At 37.8% G+C, this 18,967-nt stretch overlaps 1 protein-coding gene across 1 annotated transcript in view; it reads right to left on the bottom strand.

The window, feature by feature from the left end:
- TRPS1 (transcriptional repressor GATA binding 1) overlaps window positions 1-18,967 on the bottom strand; it is a gene marked incomplete at its 5' end in the record, with an annotated part of 169,423 nt that overhangs the window by 127,537 nt on the left and 22,919 nt on the right. The window contains one exon of the mRNA XM_084209163.1: window positions 16,178-16,781. Coding sequence (XP_084065289.1) covers window positions 16,178-16,781 — 604 coding nt within the window. The remainder of the gene's footprint in view (window positions 1-16,177; window positions 16,782-18,967) is intronic.

Here is an 18,967-nt window from a genome sequence, read left to right as displayed (position 1 = left end):
TTTCCTTGCCATCTAAAAAGCCCGATCAAACTTTGTTTGCAAACAATTTAGTATTTCAATAAAAATGGGTCAATTTCTTTTTTTACGGGTTCACACTGGCACAGTGTCATCATCATATTTCAGGCATTTTTGATCCTGGTGTTATTAATGAAAGGTAGCAAATATTTCAAGAGTTTCTCTTATGACATTCTGTACATACCAACTAGAGAGTGAAATAGGTATGCTGGTCATGCTTAAGTTCTCCAGAAAATCCTAAGAGAGGAGAAAAGGCACACACTGACTTTCCCTTTGGGAATACCATTTATTTTAACATATTTCCATCACACTTTCATATCTAAATGTTGATATAAAAAATAATACTATCATGTGGTTAAACAGATTTTTTTACAAGTCACCAAGTTTGCATAAGACTTCTAAATTTGATGATACAGATTTATAAAGCATATTTATAATTTTGTTCATAATTCAAACAGTTCAGAGGGGGGCTGAAATGTTTGATCACTCATTGACAGCTATTGAAAACAGCTCTCACTTTACAACTGGAATATAACTTAGAAACCAAGGGCAGAGGAAGAACTTTTGACAACTGCAAGATAATAAATGTAGCTCCATTTCAAAAAAATCATACAGAAAAATCCATACTCTTCTATAATTCTGTCATGACTAGGGACACTATCAGCACTTTGAAAACTCAGCTGGTCTCCAGATGGAGTCTTCCTGGTTTAGCAGGAAAACAGAGCAGTAGCAGCAACACAAGTATGATTCAGTGAAGGCACTGGTAGGCACATTCAAAAAAAAGGGATATGTAATTTTCTATTGAGAAACAAGTGTGAAGTGGACATAAGTGCTAAAGGTCACCCAAATCCACTGACAGCAACCTACAGTCTGCAAATATATCAGACAAGCAGATTTTCCTCCATATAAAAATGGCTTTTACATCTACAGAAGGATCACAGCAGCTTCATCTGAGAGCTATGACTTCACCCTTGAAAATCTGCAAGGCTAAATAGCATTTACTCTCCAGGATTCATTGAAGCAATGCTGAACAGGATCATCAAGAGGATAAGGTTAAAGTGAAGAGAGCACATACTCTCCTAAATATCCTTCCTTTTGTTGCTATGTTTCCACTAGCTGCACGTGTCTCTACAGCCTTTTATCTGAACTACGCAGGCTCACTCATATAAATATAGCATATGCTACACATCTATAGTCAGGGAGGTTTGTATAACATATGGGTATATTCTAGGCTTATACAGAGCTGGCAATACCACACTGTCATGGTTTTGCACAGTACAAAGAGAAACTTAAGATCACGAGGAATTGGTCAGGCTGAAATATCCTTTCTGATATTTCACAAAGTGTAAATACAACTGTTAAGTTTTTCTTTCTCCATCTAGACAGATACTATAAATTTATTTGAAAAGGCATGGACTAATCTCTTGCATACACCCTCAATTCAATCCATCCCCTCTCTCCTTTGACACTGACTATGGACTTTGTAGTCATTTCAGCAAGTTTACATTTTTTCTCAGTTATTTCTAACAAACCACACTTACATGGCAGGGAGATGAAAGGTTGAGCAAGATTCTCAGTGCTCATGAGTAAAGTCTCTAACAAGGCACAGCTGATCTACAGACAGACAGACAAAGATATCAACCATGTGTTGAAAATAAACAGTTGCAGTCAATTCTCTTGTGCTAGAAGCAGGGAAGAGCATGCTGGCAATATCTGAGCAGTGAGAACTATGCTGCCACTTCCCTGGACCTGCGTTAATCCAGTGATGGGAGTATGTTGTTTATACAGTCACAGTTCTCATGTCTATCTGCTGTTCTCACCATCTTGACCTGACATGAATAGTTTTGAAACCATTTGTTCTTGTCAGAAGTGTGATAGCATCACAGGAAGGCAAACTGGTCTGCAAAATAACAGCTCTGAGAAACGAGAAATGTCTATAGTACACACATAAAATTTCAGCTATTTTTATAAACCTTTCTGCTTCCGAACTACCTCATACCCAATATTTCCAAAGCAATATTCATAAATCTTAATAGTAGCTTCTTTGGAAGCTACAATGTAATAAAAGTATGTATTTACAGAATACATTTTTGTCCCAAATCATACAGCCAAAGAGAAGGGTCTTGGCTCTCCTACCCCATCACTCATCCCCCTCACCTCCTGCTGAGGCAGTCTAATAAGCTACATCATGGATTTACAAACACTCACATGTGAAGAGCTATTTAATACCCTGAGGTGAATATGCTCATCAACAGCAAGTTTACCCATTTCTGGTAGGTAACACCAGACTAAATATCCTCCTGATTATTGTGAAGCAGTATTTCCTTAGCAGTAATTTGACTCTGTTGCTGTAGTCAATATATTGTAAATGCCTGTATTTTACAGACTGTGCTGCATGTTTCAAAGCATTTTATAACCACTGGAATTGTCAGGTACCATACAGTATGGTAAATCCTCTTTAAAAAAAGCAACAACTTTGACAGGATAAAAATACTTCGGATGTATACTTCCCAATGTATATTGTAAATATTTACATTTACAAGCAGGAAAATGTTTTCAGTGAAATGAAACCAGAACAAAAACCAATGGGTCCATGACATGCTGGGCAGATCTAGAAGAAGTGTGAGCATGCCGTAGAAATGCAACACAGGAACAGACTTCACATACTGTATGCACCTTAAGCCATAAAAAACAGCAGGGAGCTGTTTTGCAAGCAGCAAACCATACAGTGATGTATAGTAGTAAGTGGTTGTACTTGTGGTGGCTCAAGGCCTTCCATAAGCCCTCACAGAAGCATTTTCCTAAGTCCTTCCTTCATCAAAATTATATGATTTTTCCTTTTACTTTGCAGACTTCTTACTGTCACAGCTACCAGTTCCTATGCGTATATCTGCAACAAATGTCGACTGGATAAGATATTCCTACTGTTTCAATAACTTTCTGACAATGTCAATTCCAAATGTGAAATGGTAATTAACTCTAGGTTGTGGAAGATTTGCTATTTATGGAATTGTTTAGCTTTTTTCAAATGAACCCATACTAACCTCTGAAAAAAGAGAATGTTTCTTCATTGTTTACAGAATTTGCAAGTCATTATAAGGAACAGCAATTTTAAGAAAAGCAAAGATATTTACAAAAGAGAGAACAGTATAAAGGACAATTAGTGATTTTGCATATTACTTTCACTTAAAGTAGATACAGAAACTGTGGTACATTCTGACAATTCATAATCCAACTGCAGCAGAAAAAAATGGGCTTATTTTATTAAAGAAAATCAACAGTTCAGTAACACTTTTATGAAGACATAACTCATGTTTAAGAGCATAGCTTGTGAATATTATTAGCACTATCTGTTCAAAATAGATTGATGGAATCAATGAAAAATGAAGTACTTGTCAATATGAAAAAAGTTACAGAGAACTAGGGCTGAAAGGAGTATTTATTATAATTCAACTAATCAAGGTTCCAGGTATTTAAGCACTGATTGAGACTGTATTTTATTACTCATGAAAGCAGTATACCTACTGAGAAGCTACAAATTTTGTACTTGCTATTTCTCTTTTAAACAGAGAAGCTCTAAATGCTTCATAAAAATGGACAAACCTATAAGAAGCATTAACTAAAAAACCAAATAATTAAACATAAACATAAACATAAACATAAACATAAACATAAACATAAACATAAACATAAACATAAACATAATAATAATAATAATAATAATAATAATAATAATAATAATAATAATAATAATAATAATAATAATAATTCCAGATATTACCAGGGCCATTGTGAAATAGCTATGGACTAAATCTGGGGGACAAACTCTGGACCTGCACAAGCTGTCAGGACTGGCAAAAGAAGACTGACAGACAATAATCCATATAAGTTTAAGTACCCCTTTTTCCCTACCCAGAAAATTTTTGACAGATTTGTTTGTTTTTATGTTGAAAATTGCACTGTTTTTCCTGGAGTTTCAGGAGAAAAGGGGAAATTTTGACCAAAAGGAAAGATAATTTTAATCAACCCTTGTTGGGAACATTAAAGAATTTTTTTTCTTTTTCTGAGCAAAAGAATATTCCTGTTTCACATAAGAAGAATGGTTATCAGTTTGTTTTTTTAAGATTTATAGTGGGTTATTTTTTAACAACATTATTTATAGGCTCAAATCACTACAGTTATTTTGGAAACAAAAAAAAAATATTGTTATGAGACTGAAAGCAGATTCAGGTCAATATAATGCAACACTTTACACAGTAATCAATAAAAATGTCAATACAAACAATTCCTAAAGGCACCATATGACATTCCAATGGGGGAGAGGGAGGGAATTCTTCATTTTCTACTTAGATGCTTTGCTTCCTTTATCAGCAGATGGCAAACAAATTACTAGTTCAATCCATATGTCTGAATCTGATAGACAGTGTTTTACAAGTCTGAAATTAGTTTGAAACATTTTGAAGTTGGCCAGACTACAGAGGAAAGCAGGATAACTTTGTCTATAATGAAAAGTTGGTTTTGTCATAACAAATACTTCCACAAGCTACTACCCATCCAGACTCATTCAGTCGCTAATGGAATTGTACCCAAAGACATAATCTGTGTTTAACAGACTAACAATTTGTAGTTTCACCCATTCTGTTCTTCTGCTGTGCTCCAACATGTCTCCTTCCACTAGCTGAGGTTTACTAAGTGGTGCTGATGAAAGCGAGCAAGGCCATGAGAATATTTTTGGTCGGAAGGGTATCAGATGGCGAGGGCCGTTTGTGCGCAGGCATTCCAGAGCAAACCTGTCAGAGCACAGCCTGCAGACCAGCACCCCGGCCCCAGCCACGGCACAGCACACATGCCCAGAAGAGGACTGAGATACTTTTGCTTAATCTCTCTCCATCAGAAAGCCTCTATTTGCAATGCAGACAATGTATATTTTAGGAAAGGCGGATCAGAAAGCCTAGACAGTTTTTATAACAAAGTGAATGGTTTGGTAAATTTCTTTCAAAAGACAGCTCCAAATCTGGAGAATTTTAATGACTTGTATTATAGTAAACTGTGAGTTCCATAAAAGAATGAGGGGGGAGAGAGCCAAACCAAACTGAAGAAGACAAGGAAAGAGTGGTTTCAGTGAACTTTCTTTGCAACCTGGCCAAGCAAAGAGGGAAGCAGACCTATACTGATAAAAACAGCTGACAGCAGGGGTCAAGAGGCATTCAGAACCGTGCAGCTCTCCAGGCACTTGGGAGCCCTTTAGTGTGGATTCCTGAATAGAAGTTTCAGTTCACTTACCAATACTTACAAAATGTAATTTGTTTGCCAGGGACCGCCAGCACCAGCACAGATAAAATATTTCTCAATTCAGTGCTTTTAAAAATGTTCTCTCTACTTCCAACAGTGATGTACCTGGGGGACTGGTGTCCAAAATAGTTTATGCTTCACCTCTTAAGCAGGGTATCACTAAGAAAGCCCTCAAATACTTTTAGCAGTGATTACCATTTCACTCTAAACTGTCTATTTGCTCACTGAAACAATGCATTTCAGGAAAAGCTTTGTCTAGAGGTCTACAATGCCAGCTTGGGGCAGTGAAGTTGAATGCAACTCTCCTGAGATACACAAAGTTTGTCATGAGGATTTAATTAAAATGTGAAAGAGTCACTTATACCAAGAAACTGAGGGTCCAAGTTTAACAAACATCAACTTTTGAAGTCCCTACATCACACATTATAGTTGTTATAGATAACCACTGCAAAGACCTCTACCCTTCAACTGTTTAGCTTGCTACTTGAAGGTGAAGGCAAAGACAAAAGAATTAAGTGATGATCAAGACTACGTCCTAAAGGCATGAAAGATATATTTAAAACTTATGCTAAGCAGAACATAATTTTCTGTAATGGAAAAATCAGTAAAGTTGTAACAGCTCTCTACTTTAAAAATTATTAATATTTGTCCTACAAAACATTCTGCTAAATAATTACAGAAATTTTGTTTTCAGTAAAAAACCTTTCTTCACTCTTAATTCAAATATGGATCTAATTTTAAAAATTTAATTCTGATTTTTAACCTAATTTAAAATGAGTAAACATACACATGTATGCACACAAACATACATAGGTGCTAAGATATTTACAAGCCTCAAAGCCAACAAGATTTTAATCACGTTTTCCTTTAACTCTCCCCACCCCTAAAGGCCTGCATAAAGTAGGGTTTATGAGACTCTTAAACAAAAGGAAATATTTAAGTTTCTAGCACACCTCAGTCAGACATAAATGGGTTTCAGTAATATACTAACAGGTACTGTGCTGTAACTGGAGAGTTTTATGGATGTTTTGTCTTCTTCATCAGCTGCAGGGAGTAATGTCAAAATAACCACCACAGGATGGGTCCATAACTGAACTGTGAAGAAAACACTTTTCTCAAGAGACAGGTTGACTAAATTTATTCTGCATAATGCGAACTTTTAAACAGGTCTGGAAAACACCCTTTTTGGGTTGGAAGAGGAGCTGTCATAAAACATTGAAATATAAAATACAACCCAGTATTTTCTAACTCAAAAGTACAAATCCATGAACATTAAAGCAGTTGCTATCAGAAGAAAAAAAAAAACCTCATAAATATGTAAAGATACTATTCTCCATATGTCTTGTAAAGGGGATAATAGCATTATATTAAGTTTTGCTTTGATTTGTAAGCTTTCACCTTGTGGTGTTTGCCCTACAGCCTTTTAGTCATGTACAGACTGGAGAAGTGAGAGCTTTGAAGTGCCCAACTTCCAGTGAAGTTACTAACATTTTTTAATAAGTCTTAAGAGGTCTGTGTGTGATTTACTGTAATTTCAGAACAAGCTCAGAAATTCACCCTAACTTGGAAAGAATGGGAGAGTCATTTGAGCACATTATCACTGTTAGGGCAAGAGGGGGAGAGAAGCATGAAAATAATCTGGAATTGAATCAAGTCAAATTCAAAATACTGTGTATATAAATGTGATTACTGAGAACTTTAGAGGCAACAAGACAGTTTTGTATAGAGGAGATTTTTTTTTGTAACCAGTAAATATAGTTTAAGTGATTCACAGCCAATTTTTATAATTGCAATGAAGCAGCTGTGATCAAACTATATTTGTAGAATCATAATAAATTTGCCCCCACCTACTAAAATTAGTTCTAAGCATCCAAAATTCCCATTTGAACATCTGACTGAACAAAACAGGCATTGCTCCATGCCAAAAACTGGAGGAAATAGACCTTAAATATGCCATTTTCTCACCAGAAATTGTAGTCTCCCAGAATAACATGTGAATTAAAACTCATTTCAAGCTTGTTTGCATTGCTCCTCACTCCCATTCATAGCAAATTTCTTGACAAATGTTCTGATTATTTCTCTTTTTTCCTCACTTTTTTAATTTAAACATAATTTTCCAATCATAGACAGTCTTGCAAGGAGAAACAGCTGATAGTACAACCCATCTGAAAATGGAAAGGGTGGAATTTTACTCTCAGTAAGAGCTGGAGGCAACTTACATGATTAAAGACTGTACTGTAAGCCGTCGTTAAAAGACTTCTTCCCATAAGTGAAAATGTGCAGTTTGCTACCATACACATCAGAGGCACATAAACCAAAACGAGGTCAAAGTCAACCAAGAAATGTAAATGTCTCGCTCCAAAATTCCTGCCTTTGCTTTTTTTCTAACTCCCCGCCCCCCTCCAAGGCTGAAGGAAGAATAGAAATTTTAACAAAGCTAAAATTAAAATCTGTTTTTTCAGTTTTCCTCTTTCATTGGTATTCTTGAGGAAGTTTTCATCATCACACTCAGAGAAGATAACCACCAACATTGATGCAGGATGCCTATGAATCAGGCTCTTCTTGTTTCCACCATCATAGTACTGTTGCACAATAGAGTTTAACACATCTCACTTCACGCTGTAAAATGGGAAATTCCCATTTTACAGACAGAATTAGGAAACAGGAATACATGTATTTATGGATTTATATTACCTACACACAATTATATCACTATAACAAAGACTCTAAGATTTTCTAAAATATATCTATCCTACTAAATAAATGCTTAGAAAAACATCAGCAAGAGCCACTTAGCCCCTATAAAGCCTCATTTTAAAAACAGAACTTGGTGGAAGAAGTAAATTAATTATATTAAGCAGGAAATTGTTCACTAAATCAATTGGGCTACATTAGAGACCTGAAAATCAAGACTACTTCGAAGGTGACCATACGCATATTCTGAGGAGCGCCAAGGTAACAAAAGACGTTCCAGAAAACCTTTTTCATGTCTTAAACACACACACACACACACACACACTTATATGTGTATTTCTGTTTCAGCACACATCTGTTCATCTAACAACTATTTTCCATAGTTGTTCTTTTTAACTGGCTGTATCATCACCCCTAGATACCCCCATGACAAAACTCAAAGCACATATGCGCACTGTTTATTCATAAATCTCTTTATAAATCCTTACCATTTTTAATTTGTTCAGATGTGGATAGCATCTGGATTTCTTCAAATCAGTTATAATTACAATGCTCCCTTCTTAGCCCAATAAATTAAACATTTATTTGCTGTCTATCGTAAGATCCCTCCTCTAAAAGAGTGTATTTATTCTGTCCTTTAATTACCAAACACATCTAAAGGATCATCTGAAATTCAGTACAGAAAGCAACTCTGCACTTCCAGATCCTAGAGGTATCATCACATAGATTTTCACTGTTCAGCACCATAGTACTTCAGGCAAAAATAGAATTATGTACAATCCTTGCCTGCATTCATCTGTGAAATTTAATTTTCCATTGAAAATCTACATGTTAGCAGCAAGTTCTGTCCTCAAGCATGAACATGTGCTTCTTATTGGATCCAGTTTGCCAAATACTATCCTTAGTTTCTAAATACAACTGAAGCTTCCATTTCACTTCAGGTATACAATCTATTGCTAAGTACTATTGCCAATACAGAATAATAACAGGGCTGTACAATGGTTATAGTCACACTTAAATTTTCAAAACTATGGTAACACTCAACTAATTCTTTAATTTAGTTAAAGAATCAAGAAGCTGCATCATGCAAGAAGCTGCATTCACTTACTCCCTATTTGAAACAAGGCTCCCCACTGACAGCTCTCTGCACTGTTTGGAGGGGAGGGAGCTGTTTGCCTTTGCAGTGCCCGCAGCCGTGCCTCCACACACAACCTGCAGCCACTGTCAGCACAATTTCAAATTAAAAAGAACCGTCAGGAATGTATTTGAAGAGGGTAAAAACAACACTTGCTAACCGTATCAGTCACACCTACAAGAAGGGCACCGCCTCGCTGAATGTGCCCGGTTCGGGGCCGCGGGCCCGGGCTGCACTCAGGGCCGGCGCCGGCGGCTCCGCAGCGCTGAGGGGCTGAGCCGCCCCGAGAGCTGCCAGCCCGGCCCGGGCCAGGGAGGCCTGGCTTGAGCTGCCACACACTGAAGGCTCCTGTGGGGGACAGGCCGGGGGACAGTGTCAGGGGGCCCCTCTGTGCCCAGACATCCAGGCCAGAGCAGCGGGGGCTGCCAAGGAGCAGTGTGCCGAGAAAGCAAGGACGCTCCCACCCTCCCGCCGAGTCCGCTCCTGCCGTTCCCCACGGCAGGGATGGCACCGAGCAGCTGCCACACTGTTGTCTTCGCCCAGGTTATCTTCACCCAGGTTATCTTCACCCAGCAAACCCAGCCCAGGTGCAGGCATGTGGCATCCAGGCCAAAGCAGTGCACGGACCCTTCTCACTCTCACCTACGGCAGGACACCACACTCCAGACCAGAGAGAGCAAGAGACGTCCTCCTACCTGAACCAGGAAGGCGCATATAAAACTGAGCTAATTTCATGTGACACTGTTGTCAGTCTGTTTTGGCCCCTCTGCTCAGTACAAGAAAGCTCTCTTGTTCTCATCTGCATTACGATCTCATCTATCCAAATGCAGCAGCTTGTTTTAAATCAAGAATTATCTCGGTTCTCCCTGCTTGAATCATTGTTATTGATCATAGCAACTTCAATAAACCCTGGTGCTTGCCCAAGGGCCTGGGGGCCTGTAACCATCTCCCCACATCTCCCCAGCCCTTTGTTCCACATACTGATTCACCTTTTCATCAAGGATTTTGACGTAGCTGCTGCCCTTTCGCATTATTACCGTGCCCCACCCAAATAATGATTTTATCACTTAATTCTCTTCCAGACCACATTTCGTAAAAGGGAGACCAAAAAAAAAAAAAGAAGAAGAAGAAAAAAACCCTATGCCCTGCTGGGTGGGTAAACATGGACGAGGTGGGGCTGTCTCACCACATGACAGACACACCCCACACAAAAACCAGAAACATGCCTTTCATTGGGCAGGTTAACATTTTTCTAAAAGTTACTTTCTAGTCCTATCTGATCACTGTCAGGATGAGCAATGCAAAACATTCAATTTCTTGTGGGTTTGGTTCCAGTAGTTACTAAAAGCAGCCAAGTACATGTTTGTTTCTAAACTACTTGAAAACCTTCAGAAAGTTACTTTAGAAATTTCCTGAGCCCTTCACCAGCCCAGGGATTTTACCCGCCTCAGTTTTTTGCATGGTAAACACAAAGCTTCAAAACCATTTATCTTCAAGTACTAACTTTATTTTCTCATTTTCCTTGCTGTAGGATTCTTGCCATTTTCCAGGATGTAGTTAAATGTAAAAAAGTAGCCCACTGACTCCCCAGGCAGAGACCTGTGGAAACAGGTGCCTTTAAAAAAAATGAAAGACTTTGTCAGCTCTCTGACCTGCCAGAGCTCTGTGCATTAGTAACACACAGTGCCTGCTGAGTTCCCCTCAGCTAATTAGAGGACCCGTATGGCAGTGAATGGCCTTGACTATAAATACTTCCTGAAAGATCTCTAACAGAGTCAGAGGAAATGGGAAAAAAATGAGATGCAGCTACAGAGAAACCATTTCAGATGTTTCTTGTTTAAACGGCTGCTTTTTCTTTCCTGAAGTTGCTTAGGGATGACATGCAGTATCCAAGACTTACACCAACTTAAATGTAAGAAGTGTGATACAATTATATGCATTGAATTTAATTCTGTAGATAAACTATTAAGATACTGCTAAGAGAAGGTGACTGGAGGTGTGACACAATGCCAAAGAACACAAAAACTTCCATCTATCACCCTGGAAGGACCACCGAAAATTCAGGTTTAAACCAAGATCCCACTCTTTGTGCTTGAACCGGCTCATGCTGCTTCTTGTGCTCCCACTAAAGGCAGCAGCAGCAGCAATATTTCTACCAGCATCGGAGAGGCAGGTTTTACCTCAAATGTATGTTATCCTTCTGGCCAAGAATTGTATGTGCTTATAGAAGTCCTCTGGAAATCACAAAGGACAGCTCAGCATTTCCACTGCTTTGCAGCTATTTGGCATCCAGCTCTGTGGATAACAAGAGTCAGTACCTTATAATAGGAAAAATGATGATTTGCCACTAGGGATTGTGTTTGATATTTACTACACTGATATTAAATCAATTATATGTGGATTTAATACTTAACGTATCAATTGTGTATTTTTAAATTAGCTCTGCCACTCACCTACATAGGAGAATGCAAAACAAGGAAAGGGGAAATATTTTTTCTACTTTTCAATCTGCCCCAAATTTAAAGCTGCATGACCAGCTTTAGCCAGAACACTATATGAAATAGCACAGTGCAAATATCATAGACAAAAAGAAAAGAACTCTTCTCAAAGTAAATGAAAACTTTTTTTGAAATGTCATGATTACCTGTAGTGTCTAAACAGTCTGATCATTATGGTGCAAAATAATCAGTTTAGTAGAAGAGTAAATTTTATCCTTTGCACTATATAAAAAGCTCATAGTAAAGGTTAACATAACCTCAGTCATATATTTAATGTTACATCCTGCAGTATGCCTTTGATAAAAATCCACAGCACTTTTGGAATAATGGGACAATCTTTCTCCCTTTGATGGTAACACAAATCCCTTCACAAACTATGATTAATACACAAAGTAAGCATGCTGTGTGCAGGTCCATGTGACCCCACAGGACAGACACACTGACCTGTGTTATTATTGCACCTTTGTTGGCTAAACTACAACATCTATACCAACACCTTTAGGTGGGCTAACTAGGCTTGTATATAGGTCTGAAGGCTCAGGCTACAATTCCCTACTTTGTGGAAAACTTTATGCTGTAGGGTCCATACAGACCAAAACAGGACACTTCATTTAAAATCAGTTTAGCAAAAAGTTCCCGCTGTCCAAGATCTGCACTGTCAAAGCATTAAACAATCTGCCTGGCCTGGAGTCTGCTGGCTGCCAATGTGCTACCCAAAAAAAGGAACATTTTTGCATCTCAATAGACCTTCCAGTATCAACAAATCTTTAAACTAGAAAATCAGCTACTCTAAGGAAGAGCAGAAATAATGTCCACATTGTACCACGCTGAGGTACATTTTCGGTAATTCCCATTTGCAAAACATACTGATTCACTGTAAGTACAGCTGCTGGAAATATTTTAATAAGAAAAATAAATTAAAGCTACTCACAGAAGTGTACCAAGCCCCTGAGAAAGATTCTGTTACACACACACAGCTTGGAAGCATTCTCAGGGATAAAGGTGCATCAACTGCATATGTGTGTTTGCATTGTCTCCAGCTCCCGAAAGGTCACAAGCAAGTTGGTCTTTTAGTTTCTAAAAATGAAAGAAATCTTACCCCAATGACTCCCACAAATGATCTACTGCAGCACAGAGTCTAAGGAAGGACCATGGTCATCATGTACAGAAGGAATGCAAGAAATAGGAGGTAAACGGCTTAGTCAACATCCAAAGATGAAAATTACTCCAAGCAACTTCCAAAAATTAATTGTCCTGTAAGCATTACAAATTTCTGTGGACTATGGTATATTTTCACCCCTTCTCCAATTGATTTGTATTGTCTCTGATATTTTACCAAAATGCTAATCACTTCTAAACCTGTAGTATCAACCTCTATCTACTGGAAAAAATGTGAAAAAATCTTATCTCCTCTTCACCTTCCCCCATCATCAAGAAAGTAAAAAATTAAAAGCACATGGTATTGCTGCTACTGTCAAATCATTACAAATCATTTGTAATAAGCAGAACCCCTTTATAAATACAGAATAGCGAGTACAACCAAAGGCATGTGTTAGGAACTTTCCTTTTCAGTCCATTTCTGTGTTTATTCACTGAGTAATTCCAAATTTTTGGCTTCCTGTGTGTCAATCTTCAGGGGGAAAAAAATGAAGGTGTCCACTGTGATTTTATTATAGGTTTTGTTTCCTAGTCACCAGTCGTCCTGGGATACAGTGTTTTGCATAAGCATTCATTATATGATACTAGAAGGATGCATTGAGTTAACACTTTGCTTTCAGAGAGAACCAACTTTTAGGCAGCATTAGCTGCTCCCACTAGCTATTTCATATTAGAAAAATAAATGCAGCCAAAAGTAGATAATAGTGAGAGATTTTTTTAACAACACGGTGCATTTTTTTTTATTTCCGAGGATTTCAAAAACTAGCTTTTTCAAGAATGGATGGCAAATTCTTTTCTAAACAATTTTTATTTCTCTCTGGGCCAATTGAGCTTCTGGGCATACATATGTGTATGTCAAATAATCCTTGACACTGAACTCCCAATGGTCAAACTGACCATCATTTTGTCTTCTTATTTGTGGCTCTAGTACTACATCTCATAACTCTGTCTGCAGAAAACTAAATCAAGAGCAAACTAAAGGAGTTGGGTTTCTATGATCTTTCTCACAGATTGAAAAGAAGAGAGAACTAGTATCACACACAGAATCACACTCCCAATATCACCTATTCTTCAGATCACCTCTTACCTTCAAGAAGTTTTATTTTCTCTATCCATCAATCATGATGAAATATGTAATATTAAGGACTCTGATCAGCAGATGAAAAAAGTTAATCTCCTTTCCCCCACTTTTTTTTTTTAATATTTCAAGCTGACAAAAGCAACTTGACCAATTTTCAAAGAAAAGTGAAAAGTCAAATATTATCAGTAAGGAAAAGACATAGACAAACAAGTCCTTGGCACAATAGAGTTCAAAGAGCGTGGCAGCTAAAGGTGTACAGAAAATAATTCCTGTTTGAAGGACTGAAGGTTTTATCAATCACTATAAAGATAATCTGCTAATAAATCATTGTAAAAGAAAAGTAGAGTTGAACACACTTTAAAATGCAAGGAACTATTTATATGCACTGTTAATACATAAAAGTAAGGCCTTTATCTTTTTTTCAGAAAAGTATGGAAGATGTAAGTTTTTCAGTCCCAGAAGTGATTCAGTATGGAAGATACAGGTTTTTTTAAGACCCAGAAGTGATCAAAGTGTTTTGAAATTGATAAAATACTAATTTGAAAAAAAAATATATATATGTATATAAAAAAGTGGTTTTGTATAAAGACTTTTAAAAAGCATCTGAAGTTATTTTTAAAACAGCATTAGAAGCAGCCAGCATACAGCTTCCCATTCTATATTCAGCAGCGGCTAAAACAGGTAATATAATGGCCTTATTCTACTGTTTACTAAGGTTTTATGTCCAGCTACCAACCAAATCAAGACCTTTATGGAGCTGATTCTGCATACTACCATGTCCTTTTGAAGATTTTTGTTTGGTTTTCTTTCATCCTCTGTCAGTCAAAAAACAAATGAAAATATTTGAAAAATTGAAAATAAATGAAAATAATTTGGATTCTGATAAACCACAGATTAAATGGCTCCTCTGGCGAATCTGTCTGCACATGGCTAAGAACCAGTACAAGAACTGAGGTGGGATGTGACTAACATCGTATGTACAGCAGGAATTCCACTGCTGCATGGGTTTATGTACGTATTTTAATACATATTTTGTGTTGGAGGAGAGAAATATAATCCTGCCATCCACACTGAGCACACATCCAGGTTAGCAACAAGGAACATATCATACTAGAACTGCTTTTCATGCACTTAAAATCTAAGAAAAATAACTAAGGTACAAAAGTTTGTGGTCCCCCTAAATTGCATGCAGGGTTAAAATTACAGACACTCTATTTTATAATTAGAATGGCTGCAGTATTTTTAACAACACTGACTTAATTTAAAACTGCTTTTAAGACTCCTATATGTGCAGAGACAGATATACCTGTGTGTAATCTTAGCAGACCATGGAATAAAACATTTATATTCTTTTTTATGCATTACATGTGACATGTTACACTAATTGATGCTATGGTTACAAATGCTGTTATAAAAGACAAAAAAGGAAACCAGCAGATCATCACTTCCATTCTAGTGAGCTTTGTCTGCAGACTGACTGCTCCTGTGGCAAGTTTCTATAAATTCAGATAGGGAGCAGCTCCTGAAAACATGTGATGACTTCGGGAGAAAAGCATTTATTTGTCTCCCTGTTCAGCTCCTCAGAATGTGAGATCTCTTCTAACCTCAATTTTCTCTACAGTGGGAAAAACACACCTTGATGGAAGGGAAACTTCCTTGTATATAGATCCTTTTGTTAAAAAAAAAAAAAGGAATTATTTGGTGAGACAAATATTTACCTTCTCTTATCACATGAGATCCTTTCTTTTCTTTCTTTTTTTTTTCTTCCAAGGCAACCAGACAAGTGTCAAAATTGATATATAATTATGTTTTCTCACAAAAAAAGGTTACTTTTTATTAATATTTAATTCACATTTCTTATTCCTAGATATGTAGTAATATAAAATCTTGCTTAAGTGCAAACTGTCACACCACCACAAAATTTAAGAGGTGATTAGTCGTTTTAGTGTAACAGATGTGCAGCCTTCTGGGGTTCTAAACCTCCCTTCTTCAAATGCATCACCAACCTGCACAATTAGCAGGAATGGTTGAACAAAATTCAATCAGAGCTAAATAGCAAAAGCAGCAGCTTACTAATACTCCATCAATATAAAGATTGCTTTATGTGAACACTTTGGAAAATTTACCTGCCAGTTTGGCTCTACAAATTTGAGTCTTTCCTTGACTTTCCTATTTTTTGTTTCCATGCCCTAAAAGAACCCCAACCATGTTACTCCAGACCTGAAGAAATCATTTGCACAGCCAATCAAACATAACATACATGCAATCATAAAAAGCAAGAGGGGGCAAAAAAATGTTTCCTACCCGTAGTAAGGACTGGGATTCGTCTTTTGCCTTGCCATCCCCGGATCCCGAGTAGGGCTGGGTCAGCTGCCCGGCTTTCTCTGCTGCTCCGGCTGGGACACCCTGCAGGAAACCCTTGCTCTCCACTGCCAAGCCATAAATGGGCCTTGCGAGATGGGCAGCTTCTACATTTGGACTATCCCTTAAAGGCTTTGGCTGCTCTTGGCCAACAGACACGGGGGTCAGTAAGCCTAGACTGGTCTGTGTGTATGATGGGCTCCCCCTCAAAATGTCTGTTCCTCTCCAGGTCACATTGCGAAGATCATCACTGGGACTCTCAGTCCAGCCTTTCTCCTTGAGCACTTCCTTATCTTCTATCTTTTCTCTCTTCACTATGCTGTCAGATATGGGCTCCCCTAATTTGGGGTCTGGATTAATCAGACTGTAGACCTTAAGGTCAATTTTTGGCTCTTCCTTGATAGACGAAACACCGTGACTGTCCTCCCCGTTGGCTGTAGTGATGTCCATCTCCTGACAGTGCACAGTGTTGAAGTGCTCTAGTAGTGACTGAGTGTCAACAGCTGTGAAGCTGCACTGACGGCATTTGTAGCAGTTGTGTACTCGCCTGGAAGAAAGCAAGAAGCACATTAACATGAGAGTCACCCCTTGGCCTTCCCTCTCACAGTGGTTTTACCTACCAAGGTTAAGAAAATAAATCAAACTTACAGTATGACCTTCTCTAAATAAAGCAAGCAGGTTTACTTTGGTATCTTATACAGCAGGGTAAAAATACTGCTGATTTTTCCCCCCATGCCTTGCAATGGCCTCCTATTGTTCCTTCACATTCCAGGGTATTATTCTAAACTTCATAAAATTTTCACTGGGATTTTGTGTTTTTCTTCTTTAGTTTGCTGCAATATACTTTTCACTTTCTGCTGCAGCAGGAACACTAAAAAACATACTTTTCAACCAAAATCAGTTAGAAGAGGACAGTTCTCTTCTTATTAAAAAAAACACTTCATATAATATAAATCTATGTTAGAAAGTTAAAATATTTTAAAAAGTCCTTTACTTTCCACCTATTCCATACACTTTTGCTTGATAAAGATGATTTTGAACAGAGTTCTGGTTAACTTAGGGATAAGAATACACCAAAGGACAGAAGGTTGTACACAAGAGACAGCAGTACTTGGTTCTCTATGGACATTTTAACACAACTTAAAAAGATGCAGCTCTAAAGATAAAGCACAATAGTTGGCTGTGTCACTACAAACTGCCTTTCCTGTCAAATATAGAAATTCTTGGGTAGGAGCTGTGGAACAGAGTGGAATAGCACGCCTTCCTGTTTTTACTCTAAAAGCCTATAAAAAGTACTGCATTACTAAATTATGTAAAGCATATGTTGCTACATGAGAACAACATGTTAGCCACTTACTGTATCTATCATAGGAACAGAACACTGTTTATGAGCTCTCTAACGCCATTATGAATAATTGTTCATAGCACAGGAGTGGTCAGAGCCTTTCATCAAGCTCCGGGCCCCGCTGCACCCGGCATCCTACCAATGCAGAGCAAAATTTCATCCCTGCCCTGCAAAATGTACAGAACTCTATGAGAGCTTCTCCCTACAGACATGCTCACAAATCCACACCCCAGGCATTTGGAGTCACAACAGTGTCTTTAGCCAAGCTAAAAAAAATGAGCCTTTCACTATCCACACAGGACAAAACTTGTATGGGAGATCTGTTACTGCCCTGACTCCAGTTGTTAGAATTAATTCTTTTAAGGCCAAATCTTTGTCTCAGTGAAGTCAATGGCAAAACTCCCATTGACTTCAGTAAGAGCAGGATTTGGCTCTCGGTGCATCTGTAGAATTGGAATGATACACAAAATGTCCCTTTTAGACTATGATCATTTAGAAGGGACAGCTTGCCAAACTTATTAAACCCCCTTGCCTTCCTTCTCTCCTTTTGTTGGAAAAACAAACCATATGTTATTTACATTGTCTGATTTTCTTGCAGTTGTGTCAGCGCGCAGACATGAGTACACATTCAGATTCGTGCTTTTCAGCCCTTGTGCAATATCAGTTTTCTTTTTGTCATTTTCCATATTTATATTCATTTTAAGGGACTAGATGGTCTTGTTCCATTATGCAAAAAATAGATTCAGTTGTTCTCCACATAGCCTTATGGCAACAAAATTTTCTTGTGGAAGAGCAAGCTGTGGGTTAAAATCCTGTTCTGGCCACGTTCCTTTTCCTTCATTCTACAATTATCTTTTATTAAAATCAGCTTGTCTCTCAATGCGACACTAATATATTCTCTCTTGCAACTCAATTCTTTTCTAAACCAAGCTTAATTCTCTCCTGAACCAAAAAAAAAAAAAAAAAAAGAAAGAAAGAGTGCTATCTGATCAAAACGATTTTATAAATGCAAAAAGCCAAGTTATAAAGAGGGTCAGCCCTGTAAAGGTGGGATACCATCAGAGAAGTCCAAGTTAGACAGGGGCTAGTTATCTTAAAAGCCAAGTTAAACAAGACACCATTTGGGGCTAATGGCTCAACCACATACACTCCCCATGTGAAAGTTTATCAATCCTTTGGGACACTACTTAGCCCTAAGTGTCTCTTGTTTAACTTGGCCATTTCAATAGCTAACCCCCTTCCTAACTTGGCTCTCATTTACAGATATCACACCTCCAAACAGCTGATCTTTTTCTGCCTAACTTGTCTTTTTTTATTTTTCCATTCCACACTGGCTAAATGTTTTTGATCAGGAGCCATATACACCACACTTCTGAGGACACAAGTAA

Source organism: Fringilla coelebs (assembly GCF_963513975.1).
Source record: "Fringilla coelebs genome assembly, chromosome: 1".
Taxonomy (NCBI): domain Eukaryota; kingdom Metazoa; phylum Chordata; class Aves; order Passeriformes; family Fringillidae; genus Fringilla; species Fringilla coelebs.
The sequence above is the reverse complement of the archived record's forward strand: the minus strand, read 5'-3'. Positions and strand labels throughout refer to the sequence as shown.